Source organism: Salmo salar, chromosome 02, assembly GCF_965601325.2.
Source record: "Salmo salar chromosome 02, fSalSal1, whole genome shotgun sequence".
NCBI lineage: Eukaryota > Metazoa > Chordata > Actinopteri > Salmoniformes > Salmonidae > Salmo > Salmo salar.
This window is the reverse complement of record NC_138292.1, coordinates 48,171,435-48,198,511: the sequence shown is the minus strand read 5'-3', so window position 1 is coordinate 48,198,511 and position 27,077 is coordinate 48,171,435. Positions and strand designations below refer to the sequence as shown.

Here is a 27,077-nt window from a genome sequence, read left to right as displayed (position 1 = left end):
CCTGGACCTTTTCGTTTTCAACTGTGTGCCCTAATGAATGTGACTTTGCTTGAAGAAGAAGACATTCTGTACAACCTCAGTATGTTTAATGCCACATCAAAAAAGTGTTTTTTTTTGTGGAAGAAATCCAAGACAATACTAATCTAAATTCAAGATGATAGTGTGGTTAATTTAAATCCACACGAGTACAGTAGAGTATGGGTGGCAGGTAGCCTAGCCGTTAAGAGCATTGGGCCCGTAACCGAAAGGTTGCTAGTTCGAATCCCCTAACTGGCAAGGTGGAAAAATGTGCTGTTCTGTCCTTGAGCAAGGCAGTTAACAACTGCTCCTTGGGTGCCAATGATGTCGATTAAGGCAGCCCCCTGCACTTCTCTGATTGAGAGGGGTTAAATTCAGAAGACATTTCAGTTGAATGCATTCAGTTGTGCAACTGACTAGGTATTCCCCTTTCCCCAGTATAATTTCAAGGTGTCCCAGTGTCTGTAAGATACGGTAAAGGCCATTATTATAATAGCAAGTTACTCAACTCATTGGCACAAAGCTCTACACTTATGGAAATGGTAGGAGAAGCAAGAAGCTTTTTATGTCTTGTAGCAGGAACCCACTTATCTACTTTCTCTGTGTAGTGTCAGCCTCTCCTTAAGGCCCAAGCAGCTCTGCAACCAGCCCTACTGTGCCTTTAGGAACAGTTACACAGCCATTCCCTAGTGGAGGAGAAAGTCAAAGCTGGCCTAAGGAAAGAGGTCTAGATAGCTAGCTAGCTGTTGGAATAAAGGCTCACAAGGGCAGAATGAGATCTGGGGCAGAGGAAATGGAAAATAAGCCATGTTTTAGCCCTCTCCTTGTACAACCAGGCCCAGGGGCATTTTACCAACCTCATCCCTATGGGGGAGAACTCTTACAGTACATTTTGGAGAGGTTTGTGGTTGGTGCGGAGAGTTTTTTTAAAATGAAAAATCTCCAAATACTGTATATGATAGGGGATAGTCCCAAAGTTTTAGCAGCATTGTATGTACTCTGACACTAATGTTTTTACAGTCTATCACAAATATTCAGATAATTACCATAGATGTCATTGGTGTACAGATCACGTAGACTAATGGGCTCTGAGCCTTATGTCTCCCCTGACAAAGTGGATACATCCTTGGAGTTCAATACATGAGTATCACAGGTAATCTTTTTGTGTATCACAAGTTTGCTTGACATACAAGGGTGACAGGTATAACTAATTCAGCTAGCCTCCCTTCAGAAAGCATTCATACTCTGACTTATTCCACATTTTGTTAAGTTACAGGCTGAATTCAAAATGGATTAAATATATTTGTTTCTCTCACCCATCTTTTTTATTTATTTTATTTCACCTTTATTTAAGGTAGGCAAGTTGAGAACAAGTTCTCATTTACAATTGCGACCTGGCTACAGATCTACACAAAATACCCCATAATGACAAAGTGAAAACATGTTTTTAGAAATGTGTGCACATTTATTGAAAATGAAATACAGAAATATCAAATTTACATAAGTATTCACACCCTTAAGTCAATATTTTGTAGAAGCACCTTTGGCAGCAATTCCAGCTGTTGAGTCTTTCTGGGTCAGTTTCTAAGAGCTTTCCACACCTGGATTGTCAAATCCAATCAAACTTTATTTGTCACATGCGCCGAATACAAACCGTGAAATGCTAACTTACAAGCCCTTATACAACAGTGCAGTTCAAGAAGAGTTAAGAAAACATTTCCCAACTAAAATAAAAATTAAAAAAACACAATAACGAGGCTATATACAGGGGGTACCGGTACCGAGTCATTGTGCGGGGGTACAGGTTAGTTGAGGGGGGGGGTCAATGTAATAGTCCGGTGGCCATTTGATTAATTGTTCAGCAGTCTTATGGCTTGGGGGCAGAAGCTGTTAAGGATCCTTCCAGCCCTTTCTCTCCCTCTTCCTGGTTTGTCTTGACCCTTTATCTGTGGGTCGGCCCCACCTTCTGACGGTTCCCCTTGCTTCTGGGAATTGTAGTTTTGGCAGTCGGACATTTTGTGATCTGTAGTTCTGACCGGGGTGGCCATTTTAGTGATAGGGCAGAGCCCGTTTATTAGTTTTGCTTTCACATATTTGCCATTTATCACTCGACCCCCTTCTTTGCCACACATCTCCCCCCTAGATCCGACCCCCTAGGTCGGGCTACCGCAGCAAAATATGCGTGCATGTGGGATAACCATCCACATTTCCCATTTCCTTCCCTGCTCTGTCATTTAAGTCAAAGGGAAACGGTTGGAGACTCAAAAACCACCGCATCACCCAAGCATTCTTCTCTTTAGCCCTATGCATCCAGGTGAGTGGGCCATGGTCACTGATGAGGGTGAAGTGGCGCCCAAGCAGGTAGTATTTCAGGCTTTCTAGAGCCCACTTTACTGCCAGCGCCTCTTTCTCAACGACTGAGTAGTCGTTCTCCCGTGGTTCCAGCTTCCTGCTTAAAAACAGGATGGGGTGTTTCACCCCTTCTACCTCTTGGGATAGCACTGCTCCCAAGCCGACCTCTGAGGCATCCATCTGAACCACGAACTCTCAAAGTCTGGTACCACCAGCACTGGATTACGGCAGAGAGCCTCCTGTAATGTCCTAAATGCTTTGGTGGCCCTTTCATCCCATTTGACCATGTGTGGCCTTCTGGCTCTAGTCATGTCGGTGAGTGGGGCGGCCACTGTGGAATAACTTGGGATGTTCTTCCGGTAGTAACCGGTCAGCCCTAGGAAGGCTCGAACATGCTTCTTATTTACTGGTTTCAGCCATTCTCTAATTGCCTCCACCTTCTTAAGTTGGGGTTTGATTAACCCTCTTCCCACGGTGTATCCCAGATACTCTGTTTCCTCTAACCCCACGTAACACTTGGCAGGGTTCCCTGTGAGCCCTGCCTTTCTAAGGGCGTCTAACACTGCCTGTATCCGGGGTAAGTGGGAATCTGGGCTGTAGATCCCCTTGTCATCCAAATAAGCTGCGGCGTACGCTCGGTGCGGTTTTAGGACCTTGTCCATTAGCCATTGAAAGGTGGCTGGGGCCCCGTGTAAGCCGAATGGCATGACGGTGTATTGAAACAAACCATCAGGGGTTGCAAAGGCTGTCTTTTCTTTGGCACTGGGGGTCAGAGGAATTTGCCAGTACCCTTTGGTTAGGTCCAGGGTCGTAATGTACCGAGCTTTACCAATTTTCTACAGTAGTTCATCTACTCGGGGCATGGGGTAGACATCAAACTTGGAGATTTCATTCCCTCCTGAAAATCGTTACAGAACCGCAAAGACCCATCGGGCTTGGAGACCATCACAATTGGGCTAGACCACTCACTATGTGACTCTTTGATCAGTCCAGCTGCCAACATTTTCTCCGTCTCTGCTCTAATCGCGGCCTGTCGAGTCTCAGGTACCCGATATGGCCTCATGCTCACTTTTCTCCCTGGTAGGGAAACGATATCATTCGGCTGGGTACCTCTGAAAACACATCTGTTTTTCTGGATCAGGGTCTTTACTTCCTGTACCTGTGCTGGGGACAGAGTAGGTGGAATATTTACTTTGGCTGTCTCCTGAGTGTGTGTGGGGTACGTGACCATTAGTGTTTCTCTCTCTCTCCATGCTTTTAACAGGTTAATGTGAAAGATGTGTTCCTGGGGCCATCGACCTGGCTGTCGGATCTGATAATTAACTTCTCCTATTCTCTCCAGTACTTCATATGGTCCTTTCCATGTGGCTAGTAGTTTGCACTCTGCCGTGGGGATCAGCACTAACACCTTATCTCCCGGTTGAAATTCCCTCAGGGTAGCCTGCCGGTTATAAGTGTGCCGCTGGTGCTCTTGTGCTTGTCTCATGTGCTCTCTGATGATGGGCATGACTGTGGCTATCCTGTCTTGCATAGCCGTGACGTGCTCTATGACACTAGTATATGGGGTGGATTGGTGCTCCCAGGTTTCCCGGGCGATGTCTAAGATTCCCCGGGGGTGCATCCCATATACCAGCTCATAGCGGGAAAACCCCAGCAAGGCTTGAGGAACCTCTTTAATGGCAAACATCAGATACGGCAACATGCAATCCCAGTTTTTCCCATCCTTATTGATTACCTTTCTGAGCATTGACTTCAGGGTACAGTTGAATCTCTCATCCTCAGTCTGAGGATGGTAAAACTATGTCCTCAACTGTTTCACCTGCCACAATTTACAAAGCTCCGCCATAAGGCGGGACATAAAGGGGGGACCCCTGGTCAGTAAGGATCTCCTTTGGAACCCCTACCCTGGTGAACAGGAGCACTAATTCCTTGGCGATATTTTTGGAAGCCATCATCCGAACGGGAATGGCTTCTGGGTAGCAAGTGGCATAATCTAGAATGACCAGAATGTATTGGTGTCCTCTTGTGGATTTGGGTAGTGGGCCCACTATATCCATCGCCATCCTCTCAAATGACGTTTCGATTATGGGGAGTGGCACTAACGGGCTTCTAACAGCTGGTCGGGGAGCTGTTAACTGGCACTCCGGGCACTCTCCACAATGCCGAGCCACTTCAGCCTGAATTCCTGGCCAGCAAAACCTCCTTACAATCCAGTCTCGGGTTTTATCGATACCAAGGTGTCCACCCAGAATGGCCCATGAGCTAGATCCAGTACTGTCCTCCGGTACTGGGTGGGGACCAACAACTGTTCCACCACATCAACCCCTATTTTTGAGACTCTGTACACCAAACCCTTTTTCATGATGAAGTGGGGAAAACTATTAGGCATCATCCCATCATTTATGGGGGTACCATCGACGACCCGCACATCTGTTCTGGCTTGCTGCAGGGTTGGATCCTGGCTTTGGGCCGTCCCGAAATTAGTCAGGGACCCTGCCAGGTCTGCTGGTTTTAGATAGTTGTCCTTTGGATTCAGTTTGATCACCAGCCCCACTAGTACCGGGCTGCTCGTTATCAACGAGGTCTGCCACTTCTTCCTCATCCTCCCCTACTAGCACCTGTGAGGTTGGCCCCTGGGATACCCCTTTTCTTGGCTTGAAGGCTACATGCTACTTCCTGCTTGGTCAGGGTTGTTGGCTTCTCAAATATGCTGTTCTTTTGGCCTAACTTTGCAAAGTTAGGAAAGTATCTACCCAGTATTACATCATATGGTGTCTTTGGGACCACGCCGACCTCATAATCCAGCAGACCGTCCTCAGTTTGTATGCTCACTAAGGCTGTGGGGTACAGACGGGTATCCCCATGAATGCACGTAACACTGATATCCTGACTTGTATCCAGTTTATGAGTCAACACTAGGTTTGCAACGACCAGGTTTAGCATACTGCTGGAATCCCTTCAACCTTCACATATGTTTGTTTTTTGATCTTTCAAGTACAGTGGTTACCAAAGGACATGCACACCATATATGAGCTTCTTCTTTTTCACTGAGGTTACATTACCTTGGCTCTTCTTTAATAGGGCAGTAGGCTGCAATATGTCCCGGTCGATTACAATTGTAACAGATAATAGGGTTTCGGGGGGGGAGACCCCCTCAACCCCCGGTGACGGTTTATGGCTTTTTCCGTAGTGTCTCGGTCCCATTGTGATTCTTTCCTCATGGCCCCACACTGCTCTCTTCCCCCTCCAACAGTCTTACCCTGTTCGCTGGTTCGTCCAGGCCTGGGGAATGGGGATCTTTCCTCCTGTGCCTGCTGTACAATACCCTTCAACCAGGCCCACGAGATGGTCAGTGGAAAGTACCTCATTCTGGCCAACCCATCGTCGAACTTCTTGGGGTAGACCTCGCTGAAACTGGTTGAGTACGATGGTCTCGATGATCTCGGCGGATGAATGGGTCTCCGGTAGCAACCATTTCCGTGCCAAGTCGAACATCTGTGTTCGGGGGGGTTGTCAAGGTCGGTAGGACCACTGGCGGAAGCGGTGTGCCCTCACGGTATCGGTCACTGCCAATCTAGTCAGAATCCCTCCCTTTAGTTTATCGTAATCCTGTGCATCTTTCAACTCGAGGTTGAAATACGCTTTTTGAGCGTCCCTTGCCAGGTATGTTGCCAGAAGCCCTGCCCATTCTTCTTTCGGTCACCTCTCCCTCTCTGCCGTCCTTTTGAAGGTGGTGAGATATGCTTCCACATCATCCTGCTTTGTCATTTTTTTAAGAAAATGATTGGCCCGCCTCTGGGTATTTGCAGCTGGTAACTGGGCCCCAATTTGGTCCACTAGCTCTTTTAGGCCTTCTCTTAACTCCCGGGTATTTCTCTCTTGCTCCTCTCTGAGCAGCTGGTTGGTGCGGTGCTGGACCTGTAATGTGTCCTGATACATTCACATTGCATCCTGATGAGCTATTTGTTGAGCTCTAGTTGCCTCTTGTTGGGCGGCCGCCGCTTGAAACAGGGCCTGTATGGCTCCCCCATACTAATTTTCCCGAGAAAACTGTCATAACCAAACAAAGCCACAAAAAAAACTGACTCCCCTTTGGAGTGCTAACTGAACATTTTTTTTTCTCTACCTAACCAGCGGTATGGTTAGTCCATTTGCCCGCATTCTCCACCAGGTGTGGCAAATCTCTTCAAGATTAGGAGCATTTGTCACAAATTAAGTGGGAAACTGTCACCAAAATCACCCCAGAATGAGAGTTATTTCGAACAGGTCCACCCAGGCCGCAGGCAAGGTCAAGGATAGCAGGGTTCAGTACACGACTCGGGTTCCCGGTAGGTCCAGGTCCAAATGCCAACAGGCACATCCAAACAGTCCAGCTCATACACAGTAAATCCAGCCGATATATGTTGTCTCTTTCTCTATGGTTCACAGATCCTTCCAGCCCTTTCTCTCCCTCTTCCTGGTTTGTCTTGACCCTTTATTTGTGGGTCGGCCCCACCTTCTGAGGGTTCCCCTTGCTTCTGGGAATTGTAGTTTTGGCAGTCAGCCATTTTGTGATCTGTAGTTCTGACCGGGGTGGCCATTTTAGTGATAGGGCAGAGCCCATTTATTAGTTCTGCTTTCACATATCTGCCATTTATCACTCGACCCCCTTCTTTGCCATATTACCAACACAGAGAGATGGAGAAGCCATATATAACTTCAATTCATCATGTGAAATACAGGAGTAGGCCTATATTTTTCATCCTAATAACAAGGCTGCGGGGGAAAAAATATATTTATTTAACTGACACCCTGGACAGATAGGATCGTCTTGCCACACTTAGTCTGGGAATTTCTATTAAGCCAAACATTACATTTTTTCCACATTCATCCATACACCTACCGGCTGGCTGAGAGTGGGGAAATTGGCACTTAGATGAGAAATGGAAGTCTATTGTTGTATTGGGAGCAGCCAAGAGATTGTTCATTAAATTGTCACCTGGAAGTTGATATGCAATCTCCAGCTTTGTTATCTAAACCCAAATAATTTGCCTGCACTTTGCTGATCATAGGCTGTTTAAAAGTAACGCTTCAAAACCAGTAAAATGTGGTGATGCAGCAGCAACCATTTTTAACGTTAGAGGGATCACATAGATAAAAAATGACTAACCACTGGCACTGATGTGTTGTACCTTGACATTTAAAATGATCTGGTGTATCCTATTTGTCAGTTTAGTTCCATCAGTTTCTAAAGCTGGTCTTTTTACTTAACCCTGTCGGACACCATATTATTTCCTGTTTTTCAAGCAGGATGTTAAAAGGCTGATTAAAAAGTAGCTAAAGTTGATTATAACCAATTTCAAAGCTATTTGGGGGGTTAAAACACAATGTGGCTGAATGTTCAAATACATTTTCATAGGGTTCTCATCAAGGCCCTTTATGTTTTCTTTCCCTCTCTCTCTCAATGCCTACAGTATATGCTAGAGAAAAGAGACATGTACTGTGTAATGTTCATCAATGTGTCGAGGCGTAATTAATCAGAGCCCAACTGGGTGTCTGTGAGGAGCAGATGGAGTGAGACGCAGAGCTAAAATGGCTTGCCTTGCCTTTTGGATTCATGCTTCAAGAGAGCCTGGTCTCTTTCATTACTCAGTCACAAAAAGAGGCCTTCACCGAAAAGTACACCTTGCCAAGTCAATTTACTAGCAAGACTAGCTTACTGTTGCAGCGCTATGATAACTATAAATACATTACTTTTAGTAAGCACGATCCGACAGCGAACAACGGCAGAGGGGGAGAGCCTGTCGTGCCATCAGAAGTCAATTTATATACCCTTTTCATGTCCCTTTGAGTCCCTGTGGCAGGGTGATAGAGAGTGGGAGGGAGGAAGGGGGGAGAAACATTGCTGATATTGATGGGCTCAGGTAGCTCCATCTGTGTTTTTGATGTGAAGGGCCCTTCTTGAGCAGACAGGGGTCAAAAGCCCTCAGATGTTTCTCTCACCCTCTGAGTAGTGTACCTGTCTGACGGGAACAGTGGAACTGCCTTTAGTACAACTATGGTTGTCCCCCCCAAACAAACATGATCAAAGCCTGATCTCTAATCTCTCCCTGCTTGCTGTCCTTTTCTCTGAAGGCAAGGAGAGGAAAGCTCACAGGAGTCTGCCTCATCACTAAACAACATGGATCTTCAGAGAAATCCCCCTGCTTCTTCCACATGCTAGACTCCATCTACAGTACATGTCTGGAATACCAGCACAAAGACTAGTGTTTGGACCTGAACCCAACACATATTTTCATCTTTGGAGTTGCATTTAGAGTGTAAGGTCAACATGCTACAGTAAAGCCTACAGGACTTCAGAGACTCGGGGAGATCCATAAAAGGTCACCGTTTTGGTCAATGAAAATATTCATGTTGAATTACCTTTCCGGGCTATTCGGATGCAGTTCATTCTGGTTTCCTGAAAAAAAGAGAGAATACAGAGATCAGAGTTGGGAACATTGCCAATGCTTTGCATCCTGTAGAATGCAGGCAGTAACGATGCACCTAGCATGATATATTATTTTGGCTGAACCATAATGAAAATTGTATTTTGAAAATAAAATCACAAATAAAATTATTTTCAACAGATGAAAATAAGACAAACATTCATTGTAGGATTTTCTTAGATCTTTAGGGACCAGCATATTGGATTGAAAGACACTCAAAATAGAGCCCCATGAGTGGAATACTGAGGAGGCATTCAATCAGCTAAAATGATAGTCACTTATAAAGATATGACACCAGTGAATGTCAAACAATATGAAAGCCAAGAATTGAGGTGAAGTGTTTAAAGAGAGAAAGGAAGATTTGATGAAAGGGAAATTAACCGAATTGTGAAGATGGCCCTGGACCAATATGCCGCTATAAAAATGAATTAATTTCCTTCAAATTTCAGCTGATGACATCTTGGTGTTATGAAAAGGATCTTTGTCAAACAACACTAATGAGAATTAAGACCCTAATCCAATTCCGTCTTGCCACCTCGACGAAGAGATGCATTATCAAATTAAGATTTACAGATGCTAATTCAGGCCTTATGGGGCAATTATGCTAATCTGCCCATCCGGAAAGGAGCAAGAGCTCTCCTCTCAAACTGTGGCTAAATTGCCTTTTTTAATTGAAAATCCATTTCAAGCTGACTTCTTCCTAAACCCACTCAAACCTATGGTGATGTTTCTTTCCTAAAAAACAGACACGCAGGGAGGCATATTGAAGACACACACACACAAACGATCCACAAACAAACTGACTAAAGCATTCACACACATTCAGCTCTCTTTTTTTAGCATCAGTAAGCGCTATGGAAATGTAATTGCAGGATGCTTTGGACATTTAAATACAATGGGCTCTTAGAAGACTATCAAGACCGACAAAAACCAGACCATAAAAATTCAGGGGTAATTCCTCACTGCATCGAGGCAATCATTTGCAGAAATCTATGCAGGAATCCCATGCTGATTTAACACTTGTGCTTAATACGGGCAAAACTACATAAATGTTTTTAAACTCTTGTAAGAACATTTCAGATGAACTACATGTTCTATCATTAGATGGTTCTCCAATCGAACGTGTCCCACATATAAATACTTTGGCTTGTGTGATAGTGACTGATCCCTGATTGTTGAGTCACTGTCGCAGGACTTAAACCCGCATCCTTCCACTCAATCAAAGTTACGAAAGCGACCATGCCCAACCTGGCTTTCCAAAAGCAAATCTGTCATTCCGGGTGATGGGGAATAAGACTGAGCAGACTTGGTTTACTACATTTGACAGGAACATTTCTAACGCAGAAAGTAGAGGAGATATATTGCAGCTTAAACCATCCATACTGGCACGTCGTTGGTCTGTATGTGGAAGGCAGGAGAGTGGAGTTAATTGGTGATCTGGAGAGCAGAAACAGATAGCCCACATAAGGGATACTGATGCCTTGCCGCCCACACAAACTGTGCCAGTCATGCCAGAGGGGTTGGCAGACATCGCTACTACAGTACACGCAGGTTAGCCTGTGTGAGTGTGCCATTAGGAGACGCAGTGGGTGTTGTGATTGAAATGCTGCCCATGCTGTGGTTTTCAAAGAGCCAGTCAGAATGCACCATCTTTCAAGTGCCTCTTTACATGCATCAATCAAAGCAATTGCACTGAGGCTTGACAGCAAACCTCCATTTCATTAGCATGAGTAAATGCCAAATATTGTTAGTCTCCTTCACTTTTGAAACGTCTCTGCCAATGTTAATGAGGGCCACTTATAGCAGTAATCTTGGTCCTTAACAAAGCTTATTCAGACCAAAATAAAACATTTGTGATGCTGAGATGTAATTAACCAAACACAGAAAATTAAGGAACAAATTAGGAATAAATTAGGGATAAGCACAGTATACCGTATAAGACCTAAACAAGAATACTGAACTCTACTCAAAAAAATACCAGATCATCAGAAATGCAGTGAAGCAGGGTGCTCAATGGAAGATTTAAATTCAAAAATATACTTATGCCTGGTGAGAAACACCATCAGTAGAGAGCTTTACCATGGTTCAACTGTCAAACCCATTTCTTGTCAGGCAGTGGAGCGGAGAACATGCTAACCCTAACCTTGAAGGTTAGGGCTCCCGAGTGGCGCAGCGGTGTAAGAGGTGCTAGAGGCGTCATTACAGACCCTGGTTCGATTCCAGGCTGAATCACAACCGGCCATGATTGGGAGTCCCATAGGGCGGCGCACAATTGGCCCAGCGTTGTCCGGGTTTGGCCGGGTTAGGCCGTCATTGTAAATAAGAATTTGTTCTTAACTGAATTGCCTAGTTAAATAAAAAATACAAATAAAAGGTTAGTCATATTGTAGACCTGGGCCAAGGAGTGAGGCAGGCCAAAAACCACCCAGGTAATAACCACCCAGGGGTGGCACGTAACCTAGTGGTTAGAACGTTGGGCCAGTAACTGAAAGGTTGCTGGATTGAATCCCCGAGCTGACAAGGTAAAAATCTGTTGTTCTGCCCTGGAAAAAGGCAGTTAACCCATTGTTCCCCGTAGGCCGTCATTGTAAATAAGAATCTGTTTAAACTGACTTTCCAGGTAAAAACAACCTCGGCCTAAAATACAAGTCCAGAACATTTTAACAGCTCTCCCTGCTAATTTGAAACTATCTCAGATCACCAGAGTACTGCTGTAGTCAAGTGATAACCTTTAAATAAATGTCAACCAAATCACTATGAGGTTCCTGTTCCTTATAGAAAGACCATACATTCTCAAACAAATCAGGTACACCATGACATTGCTGGTAGCATAGCAAGCTAGGGGAAAAGTCATAAAATGAACCCAGCTATCCAGCCGACAGTCCCTTCGAAAAGTATTCAGAACCCTTGACTATTTCCAAATTTTATTAGGTTACAGCCTTATTCTAAAATTGATTCAATAGTTGTTTTTTCTCATCAAAATACACACAATACCCCATAATAACATAGCAAAATCAAGTAAAAAAAAAAAAATTTGCTAATGTATCAAAAAATGTAACAGAAATATCCCATTTACATAAAGCACTTTGTTGAAGCACCTTCGGCAGAAATTACAGCCTCGAGTCTTCTTGGGTATGAAGCTAGAAGCTTGGCACACCTTTATTTGGGGAGTTTCTCCCATTCTTCTCTGTAGATCCTCTCACGCTCTGTCAGATTGGATGGGGAGCACTGCTGCAAGGCTATTTTTTATGCCTTTCCAAATCATGTCCAATCAACTGAATTTACCATAGGTGGACTCCAATCAAGTTGTAGAAACATCTCAAGGATGATATTTGGAAACAGGATGCACCTGAGTTCAATTTAGAGTCTCAGAGCAAAAGTCTGAATACATATGTAAATAAGGTATCCGTGATTTTATTTTAATATACACTGCTCAAAAAAATAAAGGGAACACTTAAACAACACAATGTAACTCCAAGTCAATCACACTTCTGTGAAATCAAACTGTCCACTTAGGAAGCAACACTGATTGACAATAAATTGCACATGCTGTTGTGCAAATGGAATAGACAACAGATGGAAATTATAGGCAATTAGCAAGACAGCCACAATAAAGGAGTGGTTCTGCAGGTGGGGACCACAGACCACTTCTCAGTTCCTATGCTTCCTGGCTGATGTCTTGGTCACTTTTGAATGCTGGCGGTGCTTTCACTCTAGTGGTAGCATGAGATGGAGTCTACAACCCACACAAGTGGCTCAGGTAGTGCAGCTCATCCAGGATGGCACATCAATGTGAGCTGTGGCAAGAAGGTTTGCTGTGTCTGTCAGCGTAGTGTCCAGAGCATGGAGGCGCTACCAGGAGACAGGCCAGTACATCAGGAGACGTGGAGGAGGCCGTAGGAGGGAAACAACCCAGCAGCAGGACCGCTACCTCCGCCTTTGTGCAAGGAGGAGCAGGAGGAGCACTGCCAGAGCCCTGCAAAATGACCTCCAGCAGGCCACAAATGTGCACGTGTCTGCTCAAACGGTCAGAAACAGACTCCATGAGGGGGGTATGAGGGCCCACCCTCCACAGGTGGGGGTTGTGCTTACAGCCCAACACCGTGCAGGACGTTTGGCATTTGCCAGAGAACACCAAGATTGGCAAATTCGCCACTGGCGCCCTGTGCTCTTCACAGATGAAAGCAGGTTCACACTGAGCACATGTGACAGACGTGACAGCGTCTGGAGACGCCGTGGAGAACGTTCTGCTTCCTGCAACATCCTCCAGCATGACCGGTTTGGCGGTGGGTCAGTCATGGTGTGGGATGGCATTTCTTTGGGGGGGCCGCACAGCCCTCCATGTGCTCGCCAGAGGTAGCCTGACTGCCATTAGGTACCGAGATGAGATCCTCAGACCCCTTGTGAGACCATATGCTGGTGCGGTTGGCCCTGGGTTCCTCCTAATGCAAGACAATGCTAGACCTCATGTGGCTGGAGTGTGTCAGCAGTTCCTGCAAGAGGAAGGCATTGATGCTATGGACTGGCCCGCCCGTTCCCCAGACCTGAATCCAATTGAGCACATCTGGGACATCATGTCTCGCTCCATCCACCAACGCCACGTTGCACCACAGACTGTCCAGGAGTTGGCGGATGCTTTAGTCCAGGTCTGGGAGGAGATCCCTCAGGAGACCATCCGCCACTTCATCAGGAGCATGCCCAGGCGTTGTAGGGAGGTCATACAGGCACGTGGAGGCCACACACACTACTGAGCCTCATTTTGACTTGTTTTAAGAACATTACATCAAAGTTGGATCAGCCTGTAGTGTGGTTTTCCACTTAAATTTTGAGTGTGACTCCAAATCCAGACCTCCATGGGTTGATAAATTGGATTTCCATTGATTATTTTTGTGTGATTTTGTTGTCAGCACATTCAACTATGTAAAGAAAAAAGTATTTAATTAGATCATTTCATGACTTCAGATCTAGGATGTGTTATTTTAGTGTTCCCTTAATTTTTTTGAGCAGTGTATATGCAAACATTTCTAAAAACCTGTTTACGCTTTGTCATTATGGTGTATTGTGTCTAGATTGCTAATCCATTTTAGAAGAAGGCTGTAACGTAACCAAATGTGAAAAAAGTCAAGGGGTCTGAATACTTTCCGAAGGCAATGTATATCCCATGAGTGGCCCTGCCATAGACTTCTTCTGGCTTTACATTATACAGTGTAGCGGTATTGTTAGAGGGGTAAAGATAAAGATTTTGCTCGGGCGCCAGGCAGGTATTAACCCTGCCGAAAGGAAAAGAGTAGTATAGATAGAGTACCACTACCAGACACACACACATCAGCAGAATAGACTGCCTAGAGTGTAGCTGGTTTGCCAGATAGCCAGCGGAGAGAAAATACAAGACACCCCATATAAAACACATCACAGCACAGGGGTAACCCAACCAATAGTACCTCATACAATAATGTCAGAGCAATTTAACGGCAAATTCATAGAAACATTTGACGAGAAAGAACCCAGTCATCAACATTAGAGGATTTGCAATAATCAATAGTACCACACCACATCAATACAGTTCAAATAACAATACACAATAAACTCGCAAGCAACCTCCCTTTAATAAAATGTCAACCCAAATATGTCTGGCAGGGCAATAATAGTCCAGCGACATTGAGCGTCAAAGGGAAGCGCATTGAAAAATAAGAAAGTCTGCTGCAGTGTAAAGCACTGGAGCGATACAGAGAGAGACAGAGAGAGAGACAGAGAGAGAGAGAGAGACAGAGAGACAGAGAGAGAGAGAGAGAGAGAGAGAGAGAGAGAGAGAGAGAGAGAGAGAGAGAGAGAGAGAGAGTCTTAGCTGTTGACTTCAGGCTTGCAGTTGCACTGTCTGTCCGTCTGATGGTTTGTATGTCAAAGCTTTGCAACAGTCTTGCTACTAATCCATGCGACCAATAACCGGTGCGATCCCAAAAGATAACAACCACGACCTAGAGCGGAAACACCAATGATCGAGTTAAACACTTGAAAATTAACAAGTCTTCTGCCGTTTCGGGTAGCCTTCCACAAGCTTCCCACAATAAGTTGGGTGAATTTTGGCCCATTCCTCCTGACAGAGCTGGTGTAACTGAGTCAGGTTTGTAAGGCCTCCTTGCTCGCACACGCTTTTTCAGTTCTGCCCACAAATTTTCTATAGGATTGAGGTCAGGGCTTTGTGATGGCCACTCCAATACCTTGACTTTGTTTTCCTTAAACCATTTTGCCACAACTTTGGAAGTATACTTGGGGTCTTTGTCCATTTGGAAGACCCATTTGCGACCAAGCTTTAACTTCCTGACTGATGTCTTGAGATGTTGCTTCAATATACCCAAATAATTCTCCTTCCTCATGATGCCATACACCTCCAATTGATTCAAATGTTGTCAATTAGCCTATCAGAAGCTTCTAAAGCCATGACATCATTTTCTGGAATTTTCCAAGCTGTTTCAAGGCACAGTCAACTTAGAGTATGTAAACTTCTGACCCACTGGAATTGTGATACAGTGAATTATAAGTGAAATAATCTGTCTGTAAACAATTGTTGGAAAAATGACTTGTGTCATGCTCAAAGTAGATGTCCTAACCGACTTGCCAAAACTATAGTTTGTTATCAATAAATTTGTGTGTGGTTGAAAAACAAGTTTTAGGGTGTGTGCTAGAGAACGTGCTATGGAGTAGACGTGCTTTGTTAGAGCTCCTCTCAATTTTGAAATAAATTGATATTTATCTTAATCTCTCAACCTATAACTTCAAACATAGTCTGGCACCAAAAAAGGGGGCACTAAACAAGATAATTTTAAGGAGATTTCAACATCGCCGACCCACGAGGAGTTAGCTGAAGATGCTAGCTCCCAAGAGTTCCCCACAGAACCTACTCAAAGTGACCTACTGTCTGCTATAAACTCACTAAGCAAGAAGGTGGACACAAGGTTGACTGACATCTCAAAGAGTATTGGGACTTTGACTGAAACTGTGAAGGTAACTAAGGACAGGGTGAAACAGAGAAACAGTGTACAACGTAAAAAAATGAAGAAAAAAAAAACCTGTAAGTCCCATTGGAAATGCTCGAGTCGCATTCAAGATGCCAGAACATCCGAATATTTGGGATCCAGGAGGATACTGAGAAAGGGAAACACACTGAATTGGTCTCGGGGATGATAGTGGCATTGCTGTGGATTGAACACTTCAAAACGGCCATCCTGATCGACCGCGCACACAGATCACAGGCAACGAAGCCGGCCAAGGGCGCGCCACCAAGGTCACTCATCGCACGGCTGCACTAACCCCAGACCAGGGATCTCATCCTCAAGCTGGCTAGTCAAAAGTTCCCCCTTAACTACAACGGAGCCAGGGTGTCTTTCTACCCAGATCTTACTTTGGAGGTGAGGAACCAACGGAAAGAGTATGAAAAGTTGCTCAAGAAATGCAGGGCGGCCAACAGGTGACAATCGATGGATCAACACATACGTTTGACAACCCAAAAGGGGCCGATCTGTTCTTGTCAAGCAAGCTCCCTGGATGAGGATACGAATGGCTGTGTCGACCGGCTAAATGGCCAAATACAGGCCAGGAATGCGTTTGAATTTCCTGCCTATGTCTTTTCGATCAGAACATCAGAAATTGGGACTTATATGATGGGTGAAATGTTATGGCTTATATAGCATAGATTAGCCTATCATGTTTTAGCACCACTCACCCCCTAACGTGAGAGTTAAGTGTTATTTAATATTTGTTTATTTGCGGAGAATCTATAGATGACGAGTTAGTTCAAGCTGTATGTCTAGACACCCTCAGGTTTGTGTGTTAGTCAAGGAGTGCTTCGTTTGGGGAAGTCACTCAGTAATGGGTCGGGAGGGGGTACGGGGTCTGTGTTTTATGTTCAAATTTAATACAGGAGGCATGACGAGCTCCCGCATGGCGGGATGTTTTTCTTTTGGGTTTTGTATGACAGCAACAATTTGCTCTAAAATAAGAAATGCCACATAGTGACCGAGCACAGAGTAGACCTGGTGGAATAAAGATAGTCAGCTGGAAGTGTAATGGCTTAGGTCATGTCGTGAAACGAGCTAAAGTTCTTTCTCATCTTAAATCACTGGGGGCTGACATAGTGCTTCTTCAAGAAACTCATATTAAACGCTCTGCTCAGGCCAAGCTACGAGTCGGCTGGATCGGTCAGATATACCAGTCTAATTTTGATGCAAAAGCGAGAGGGATAGCAATCCTGATAAGGAAAAACATTCCTTTTGTTTACTCATCTTCGATTTCAGATCCTAATGGTCGGTATATTATTGTTGCTGGTACACTGAATTCGAAATCAATAACCTTGGTCAATTTATATGGATCCAACTTCAATGATCCATTCTTTTTTCAAAGGGTATTTAAGGCCATACCAAATATCTCAGATACAAGTGTTATTGTTGGAGGTGACTTTAACTATATGTTATATCCTCTTTTAGATAAACAGCTATCAAGGTCACTTCAACAATCAAATGCCAGTGTCTGTCTAAATACATTGATGACAACCCTTAATATTGTCGATATTTGGAGACTGACGCACCCAACAGATAGGGATTATTCGTTATTTTCGTCAGTTCATAAATCATATTCCAGAATTGACCATTTTTTGTTGGACTCAAAACTAATTTCAGCAGCTGCGTCGGTTACCTATCACCCTATTCTAATTACGGACAACTCTCCTCTGTCCATGGTGCTGAAACTCGACAATATGTCTACAGGTCGGCGGCCGTGGCGCTTAGACGCATACTTGTTGAAAGATGAGAGTTGTTGTCAGTATTTGAAGGAGCAGATTGCCTTTTTCCTCAGAGCTAATGACACGGGTGATGTTGACGAATCCACCCTTTGGGAATCGCTAAAGGCTGTGATTAGAGGTTACATTATTTCTTATACATCAGAGAGGATGAAACGCGCCAATACAAGGCTGAGAGAAATTGAAAGAGAGTTAGGGGAACAGGAGAACATTTTTAGGACAAATTCCTCGAATGCAGTCCTTGAGAAGATCACAAAGATCACGAAACGGGTGGGCTCTTTACTAGCTAGAAGGCAACAAAGTAATTTTGAACTGGGTGACACACCACATAAATTATTAGCAAGACGGCTGAGGCATGTACAGGCATCTAGACCTACTCACAAAACAAAAGACAAGAAGGGTAAAATAGTAACAGATCCGCAGGATATTAATAAATGCTTTGCGCAGTTTTACTCAGAGCTACAGTTGAAGTTGGAAATTTACATACACTTAGGTTGGAGGCATTAAACCAATATTTCAACCACTCCACAAATGTCTTCTGAACAAACTATGGTTTTGGAAAGTCGATTAGTGCATGACACAAGTAATTTTTCTAACAATTGTTTACAGACAGATTATTTCACTTATAATTACCTGTATCACAATTCCAGTGGGTCAGAAGTTTACATACACTAAGTTGACTGTGCCTTTCAACAGCTTGGAAAATTCGAGAAAATGATGTCATGGTTTTAGAATCTTACGATTCATCATGGGAAAATCAAAAGAAATCAGCCAAAACCTCAGAAAAAGAATTGTAGACCTCCACAAGTCTGGTTCATCCTTGGGAGCAATTTCCAAACGTCTGAAGGTACCACGTTCATCTGTACCAACAATAGCACGCAAGCATAAACACCATGGGACCACACAGCCGTCATACTGCTCAAGAAAGAGACACGTTCTGTCTCCTAGAGATGAACGTACTTTAGTGCGAAAAGTGCAAATCAATCCCAGAACAACAGCTAAGGATCTTGTGAAGATGCTGGAGGAAACAGGTACAAAAGTATCTATATCCACAGTAAAACGAGTCCTATATTGACATAACCTGAAAGGCCGCTCAGTAAGGAAGAAGCCACTGCTCCAAAACCGCCATAAAAAAGCCAGACTACGGTCTGCAACTGCATATGGGGACAAAGATCGTAATTTTTGGAGAAATGTCCTCTGGTCTGATGAAACAAAATAGAACTGTTTGGCCATAATGACCATCGTTATGTTTGGAGGAAAAAGGGGGAGGCTTGCAAGCCAAAGAACAACTTCCCAACCATGAAGCACGGGGGAGGCAGCATCATGTTGTGGGGGTGCTTTGCTTCAGGAGGGACTGGTGCACTTCACAAAATAGATGACATCATGAGGCTGGGAAATTAAGTAGATATATTGAAGCAACATCTCAAGACATCAGTCATGAAGTTAAAGCTTGGTTGCAAATGGGTCTTCCAAATGGACAATGACCCCAAGCATACTTCCAAAGTTGTGGAAAAATGGCTTAAGGACAACAAAGTCAAGGTATTGGAGTGGCCATCACAAAGCCCTGACCTCAATCCTATTGAAAATGTGTGAAAAAGTGTGTGTGAGCGAGGAGGCCTACAAACCTGACTCAGTTACACCAGCTCTGTCAGGAGGAATGGGCCAAAATTCATCCAACGTATTGTGGGAAGCTTGTGGAAGGCTACCCGAAATGTTTGACCCAGGTTAAACAATTTAAAGGCAATGCTACCAAATACTAATTGAGTGTATGCAAACTTCTGACCCACTGGGAATGTGATGAAAGAAATAAAAGGTAAAATAAATCATTCTCTCTACTATTATTCTAACATTTCACATTCTTAAAGCAAATTGGTGATCCTAACTGACCTAAGACATGGAATTTTTACTAGGATTATATGTCAGGAATTGTGAAAAACTGAGTTAAAATGTATTTGGCTAAGGTGTATGTAAATTTACGACTTCAACTGTATACTACAATTTGAGATGCCTTTTCAACGTAATATATCATGATCATAAAGTTGAGGTAGTGGTAATTGCTCTTGAAGCAGAAAAGGCGTTTGATCAGATTGAGTGGAAGTATATGATGACGGTTCTGGATCATTTCGGGTTTGGAAAGGAATTTATTAATTGGATAAGAATCATTTATGCACACCCAATGGCGTCCGTGGTAACCAATCAGGAAATTTCGCTGTCATTCCGCCTGTTCAAGGGCTGCCGACAGGGGTGCCCTATTTCGCCTGATGTCTTTGCTATAGCCATGGAACCCCTTGCTACTCTCTTTCGTACATGTGTCCATATAGCTCTGGTTAAAATAAAAGACACGCAGCACAAAATGTCCCTATATGGAGACGATGCTCTTTTGATTTTATCCAAGCCTAAAACTTCTATTCCCCCCTTAACTTGATAAATACATTCGGCTTCTTCTCTGGCTACAAGATAAACTGGCAAAAAAGTTAATTGATGCCGATATCACGGCCTGTCGATATGAAATTTCTGTGATCTACCCCATTTAGAACAGTGATGGACAAGTTCACAAGCCTTGGCATTGTAGTGACAAGAACTTGATCAGCTATTGGGACATGACAATTTATCAGCTTAAACAAAATATAGATTTTTTGGAAAACTCTCCTTGGTTGGTTGTATAAACACTATTAAAATGGTTGTCCTACCCAGGTTTCTTTACCTCTTCCAATGTCTACCCAATTTCATACCACAAAGCTATTTTAAGAAACTGGATTCAATAGTAATTCCATTTTTATGGGATAACAAGGCAGTCAGAATTTCATAGAAGCATTTATGCAAGTACAAGATAGAGGGGGGCTTTGGCATTCCTCACTTTAAACTGTATTATTGGGCTGCTAATCTGATTGTTTCTTTCTGGAGGGAAAGTTTACCTGGGATGCGACAGAATGATATGCCTTCATGGCTTTTGATTGAGCAGGCCATCTGTCAACGTTCCTCACTCCCTGCACGGAGCCTTCACCGTGCGCTGCCACTTTAACCTGTTGGGGCTACAGGTTAGCAATGAACCCCGAGCCGGGATTGCTAACAAGGCTGGAAATTCAAAACATCAAAAATCTAATAATTTCAATTTCTCAAACAATCAACTATTTTACACAATTGAAATGATAAAAATCTCCTTAATCTAACCACATTGTTCGATTTTCAAAGAGGCTTTACGGCAAAAGCATAAAGTTAGATTATGTTAGGACAGTACATAGCCACAAAAGTACAAACATCCATTTTCAATTCAAGGTCAGGCGTCACCAAAAGCAGAAACCAGCTTGAATTATGCACTAACTTTTGTCAATCTCCATCAGATGACACTCCTAGGACATTATGTTATACAATACATGCATTATTTGTTTCATCAAGTTCATATTTATATCCAAAAACAGCATTTTACAGTAGCGTGAAATTCAGATTTTTTTCTTCTCTGAAATGCTTCCGGTGAACATAACAAAATTACTATTCGAAAACATTGGTAAATTATAATATTGTCATTCAAAGAATAATATATTATCATCTCGTAATTGCTACCGAATGGCCAGATCTCAAAATAACTTTACAGGGAAATCACATTTTGCAATAAACGGGGTGCTATGCTAAGAACAACAGGCTATGCTATACAGTTAGCATCATCTAAAATCGATAATAACATTGTAAATATCCCCTTACCTTTGATTATCTCCATCAGAAGGCAGGCATCCCAGGTCCGGAAGGCATCCCAGGTCCGGAACAAATGTGGTTTCTTTTGACAAAGTTCATAATTTATGTCCAAATAACACCAAGTACTTAGCGTTCATTATGCTCCCACAAAACGTGGTGGGGGGACTGTAAAATCACGCCGAAAAGCTAAAAAAACCTAGTAAATAATCTATTTATGTTCGTTCAAACATGTCAAATGTTGTTTAGCATTAATCTTTTGGTCCATTTTTAACGTTAAACATCAGTAATATTTTCACACAACCTATCCTATGTCTAGATAAACAATGAAGACAAAACTCACGTTTCTCAGATTTATGCGCAGGCGCAAAAAAATGAAGTGATGACATGTCAACTTCCTTGGATTCTAATTTGCTCTCTGTTTATCATAGACGCTTCAAACAACTTTATAAAGATCGTTGACATCTAGTGGAAGCCGTAGGTGTTGCGAAATGAATCCTTTCTCACTATGGTATCTATAAAACAATGACACTAAATAGTACAGTCACAAAATTCACATTTTTTTTGGATCTATTTTTCACAGGTTTTTGCCTGCAATATGAGTTTTGTTATACTTACAGACACCATTCAAACTGTTTTAGAAAATTCAGAGTGTTTTCTATCCGAATGTGTTAATAATATGCATATCCTAGCTTCTGAGTTGGTGTAGGAGGCAGTTAAAAATGGGCACATATTTTTTTCAAAATGTCTCAATACTGCCCCCGAGCCCCCTATTCCTGAGAGCTTCTACCCAGTCCTCATCTGAGATTTCTGAACCAAGATCTTGTTCCCAAGCCCTTTTAATAGTGTCTGTGGATACCCATATGTGGGCCTGTAGGACATCATACAGTCTAGAGACCGACCCTTTTGAATGGGGTTTGACAAGGATTAGGCTATCCAATGTAGGATTATTTGGCTTAATGCCATACTGTGGGATATGTGTCCTTAAGAAATTACTGATTTGGAGGGATCTGAACAAATGTGTTGTTGGCATGTTAAACTTACCCTTAATTGTTGAAATGAAGCTAACTGACCATCAATGTATAAGTTACCAATTGTTGTGAGCCCCTTCTCCCTCCACTGTGAAAACACCATATCATCCAATGCAGGGTGGAAAGCATGATTCAGGCAAATTGGGCTGTCAATGTATACAGTGGGTTAAGAAAATACCTAATCTGTTTCCAGATCCTAAGAATATGACACATGACTGGATTAGAGTCATAAGTGGCTTATTTCACATATGCTGGAGTATACAACAGTGTGTCACAAGCTTTGTTTCCATTAGCCTTTTGAGCCGAGATGGAATCAAGCTGAGACTGGCTGGGGTTGGAGGGTCCAGCTCAATTTGTATTACCATGGAGGCAAGATGTATTTTGCTAATTTCTTTCCCAAGATGGCGTAGCAGTCGGATGTCTGTTTTGTTTGTCTTGTCCCGTGTATATATCTATTTTCTTCGTATATATTTTTAAAAAATTTGAATCTCAATTTCCATCTATGGACTGAACATACTCTCCTGCAACCCGCCTCACCCAATGTGGTATGGATATGCTATTTTTTATACTTTAGAACGGGCACCCCCTTCAGAAGCTAGCCAGCAACTAGCTACTACCTAGTAGTCAGTTAGCCACAGCTAACGGTCATCACCGTTAACTAGGACATCTGCCAGCCTCAGCCCGGTCAATTCTTAACAGTCTGCACACGATATCAACCCAGAGCATATCGGACTGCTTTTTTGCTACCACATCTCCGGATTCATTCCTAATGCATATCTGAACCTTTACTCCGAATCATCACAGCTAGCTAGCTGCTATCCGAGTGGCTACTCCTGGCAAACGTCTCTGTCCCGAAGAAAGCATCACTTAGCCTGGAGCTAGCCTCGAGCTAGGCCCGTCTCCAAGCTAGCCGAAGAGATCCATCAGACAATTCCTGGGCTTCAACACCTCTTTTGGCAATTGGCCTGGACCCTATGCTGCCGACACGGAGCCCCGCCAATCCATCACGACTGGTCTGCCGACTTAACCGTCCGAGGGGGTTTCAACAGGCTCTTCTGCTGTGACGTTCCCCTGAGGCCCATCTGCTAGCCTGCTAGCCCTGGCCTGATAGCTGTCTGAATCGCCGTGCCTCCACTGGACCCTATGATCACTCGGCTACACATGCCTCTCCCTAATGTCAATATGCCTTGTCTACTGCTGGTTAGTTATTTTTGTCTTATTTCACTGTAGAGCCTCCAGCCCTGCTCAATATGCCTTAGCTAGCCCTTTTGTTCCACCCCCCACAAATACGGTGACCCCACCTGGCTTAAATGGTGCCTCTAGAGACAAAACCTCTCATCGTCACTCAATGCCTAGGCTTACCTCTACTGTACTCACATCCTACCATACCCTTGTCTGTACATTATGCCTTGAATCTATTCTTCCGTGCCCAGAACTCTGCTCCTTTCACTCTCTGTTCAGAACGCACTAGACAACCAGTTCTTTCAGCGTTTAGCCATACTCTCATCCTACTCCTCCTCTGTTCCTCTGGTGATGTAGAGGTTAACCCAGGCCCTGCAGCCCCCAGCATCACTCCCATTCCCCAGGCGCTCTCATTTGTTGACTTTTGTAACCATAAAAGCCTTGGTTTCATGCATGTTAACATTAGAAGCCTCCTCCCTAAGTTTGTTTTATTCACCGCTTTAGCACACTCTGCCAACCCGAATGTCCTTGCCGTGTCTGAATCCTGGCTTAGGAAGGCCACCAAAATCCTGAAATTACCATCCCTAACTATAACATTTTCCGACAAGATAGAACTGCAAAAGCTGGAACTCCCTAAACTGGAACATACTTAACACCCCGGCCGTCCTAAAATCTAAGCTAGATGCCCTCAATCTCGCACAAATTATCAAGGAACCTACCACATCCAACCCTAAATCCGTAACTATGGGCACCCTCTTAGATATCATCCTGACCAACTTGCCCTATAAATACACCTCTGATGTCTTCAACCAGGATCTCAGCGATCTCTGCATGCGTAATGGGTCAAAAGTGCTTTCCTCTCCATCTTAAATAAGCATGCCCCATTCAGATAATTTAGAACTAAGAACAGAAATAGCCCTTGGTTCACCCCAGACTTGACTGCCCTCGAACAGCACAAAAAAAATCCTGTGGCATTCTGCATTAGCATCGAATAGCCCCCACGATATGCAATTTTTCAGGGAAGTCAGGAACCAAAATACTCAGTCAGTTAGGAAAGCTAAGGCTAGTTTTTTGAAACAGAAATGTGCTTACTGTAGCACTAATTCCAAAACGTTTTGGGACACTAAAGTCCATGGACAAGAAGAGCACCTCCTCCCAACTGCCCACTGCACTGAGGCTAGGAAACACTGTCACCACTGATAAATCTACGATAATCGATCATTTCAATAAGCATTTTTCTACGGCTGGCCATGCTTTCCACCTGGCTACCCCTACCCCGGCCAACATCTCAGCACCCCCTGCAGCAACTTGCCCAAGCCCCCATCACCTGTCCTTCACCCAATTCCTGACAGCTGATGTTCTGAAAGAGCTGCAAAATCTGGATCCCTACAAATCAGCCAGGCTAGACAATCTGGACCCTCTCTTTCTAAAATGATCCGCCAAAATTGTTGCAACCCCTATTACTAGCCTATTCAACCTCTCTTTCGTATCGTCTGACATTCCCAAAGATTGGAAAGTTGCCGCGGTCATCCCCCTCTTCCAAAGGGGAGACACTCTAGACCCAAACTGTTATAGACCTATATCCATCCTGCCCTGCCTTTCTAAAATCTTCGAAAGCCAAGTTAACAAACAGATCACCGACCATTTCAAATCCCACCGTACCTTCTTCACTATGCAATCTGGTTTCCGAGCTGGTCATGGATGCAACTCAGCCACGCTCAAGGTCCTAAATGATATCGATAAAAGAAAGTACTGTGCAGCTGTATTCATCGACCTGGCCAAGGCTTTCGACTCTGTCAATCACCACATTCTTATCGGCAGACTCTATAGCCTTGGCTTCTCAAATTAGTGCCTCGCCTGGTTCACCAACTACTTCTCAGATAGAGTTCAGTGTATCAAATCGGAGGGCCTGTTGTCCGGACCTCTGGCAGTCTCTATTGGGGTGCCACAGGGTTAAATTCTCAGGCCGACTCTTTTCTCTGTATATATCAGTGATGTCGCTCTTGCTACTGGTGATTCTCTGATCCACCTCTACGCAGACGACACTATTCTGTATACATCTGGCCCTTCTTTGGACACTGTGCTAACAAACCTCCAAACGAGCTTCAACACCAAACAACACTCCTACCGTGGCCTCCAACTGTTTTTAAATGCTAGTAAAACTAAGTGTATGCTCTTCAACCGATTGCTGCCCACACCCTCCCGCCCAACTAGCATCACTACTCTGGACGGTTCTGACCTTGAATATGGGGACAACTACAAATACCTAGTTGTCTGGTTAGACTGTAAACTCTCCTTCCAGACTCACATTAAGCATCTCCAATCCAAAATTAAATCTAGAATCGGCTTCCTATTTCGCAACAAAGCCACCTTCACTCACGCCGCCAAACATACCCTCGTAAAACTGACTATCCTACTGATCCTCGAGTTCGGCGATGTCATTTACAAAATAGCTTCCAACACTCTACTCAGCAAACTGGATGCAGTTTATCACAGTGCCATCCGTTTTGTCACCAAAGCCCCTTATACCACCCACCACTACGACCTGTATGCTCTCGTCGGCAGGTAAAGCTCCGCCTTATCTAAGCTCACTAGTCACGATAACAACACCCACCCATAGCACGCGCTCCAGCAGGTATATCTCACTCGTCGTCCCCAAAGCCAACACCTACTTTGGCCGCCTTTCCTTCCAGTTCTCTGCTGCCAATGACTGGAACAAATGTCAAAAATCACTGAAGCTGGAGACTTACATTTCCCTCACTAACTTTAAACATCAGCTATCTGAGCAGCTCACCGATCCCTGCAGCTGTACATAGCCCATCTGTAAATAGCCCACCCAATCTACCTACCACATCCCCATATTGTTTTTATTCACTTTTCTGCTCTTTTGCACACCAGTATTTCTACTTGCACATCATCATCTGCTCATCTATCACTCCAGTGTTAATTTGCTAAATTGTAATTACTTCGCTACTATGGCCTATTTATTGCCTTACCTCCTCACGTCATTTGCACACACTGTATATAGACTTTCTTTTTTTATATTGTGTTATTGACTGTACGCTTGTTTATTCCATGTTTAACTCTGTCTTGTTGTTTGTGTCATACTGCTTTGCTTTATCTTGGCCAGGTCGCAGTTGTAAATGAGAACTTGTTCTCAACTAGCTTACCTGGTTAAATAAAGGTGAAATAAAACATTTTTAAAACGTTGCCCTTTTCACCTTCCGAGAGAGTTCTCAGGGATTATTGCCACACCTGTGTAAATCCCGCCCCAAGCCGACACCAAAAATGCTCTCAAATATCTTCATTGGACCATGAAAAAACTGTAGACCGCGTACCCAGAGGCAAAGTTCAGGGGGACTTTAACAATTTATTTAAGGTCCATGCTGCCCAATTACTATCAAAATATTGGCTGTCCAACTCAAGGGTATAGTTTCCTCTCTTGTCCTCATTTCAGAAAATCTGACCATGACTCCATTTTGCTCTTCTCCCCCATATAAGCAAAGACTCAAGAGGGAAGTTCTGGTGGTCAGGTCTCTACAATGCTGG

At 43.8% G+C, this 27,077-nt stretch overlaps 1 protein-coding gene across 6 annotated transcripts in view; it reads right to left on the bottom strand.

Moving 5' to 3' along the window:
- The window catches only part of ptprub (protein tyrosine phosphatase receptor type Ub), a 411,243-nt gene that overhangs the window by 99,687 nt on the left and 284,479 nt on the right, over positions 1-27,077 (bottom strand). For 5 of the 6 annotated variants that reach the window (XM_014169409.3, XM_082963807.1, XM_014169427.3 and 2 more), the window contains exon 13: positions 8,773-8,809. In XM_014169409.3, coding sequence (XP_014024884.1) covers positions 8,773-8,809 — 37 coding nt within the window. Of the gene's footprint in view, positions 1-8,772; positions 8,810-20,543; positions 20,740-27,077 lie in introns of those variants that run through there. The other variant, XM_082963820.1, reaches the window with a different exon arrangement.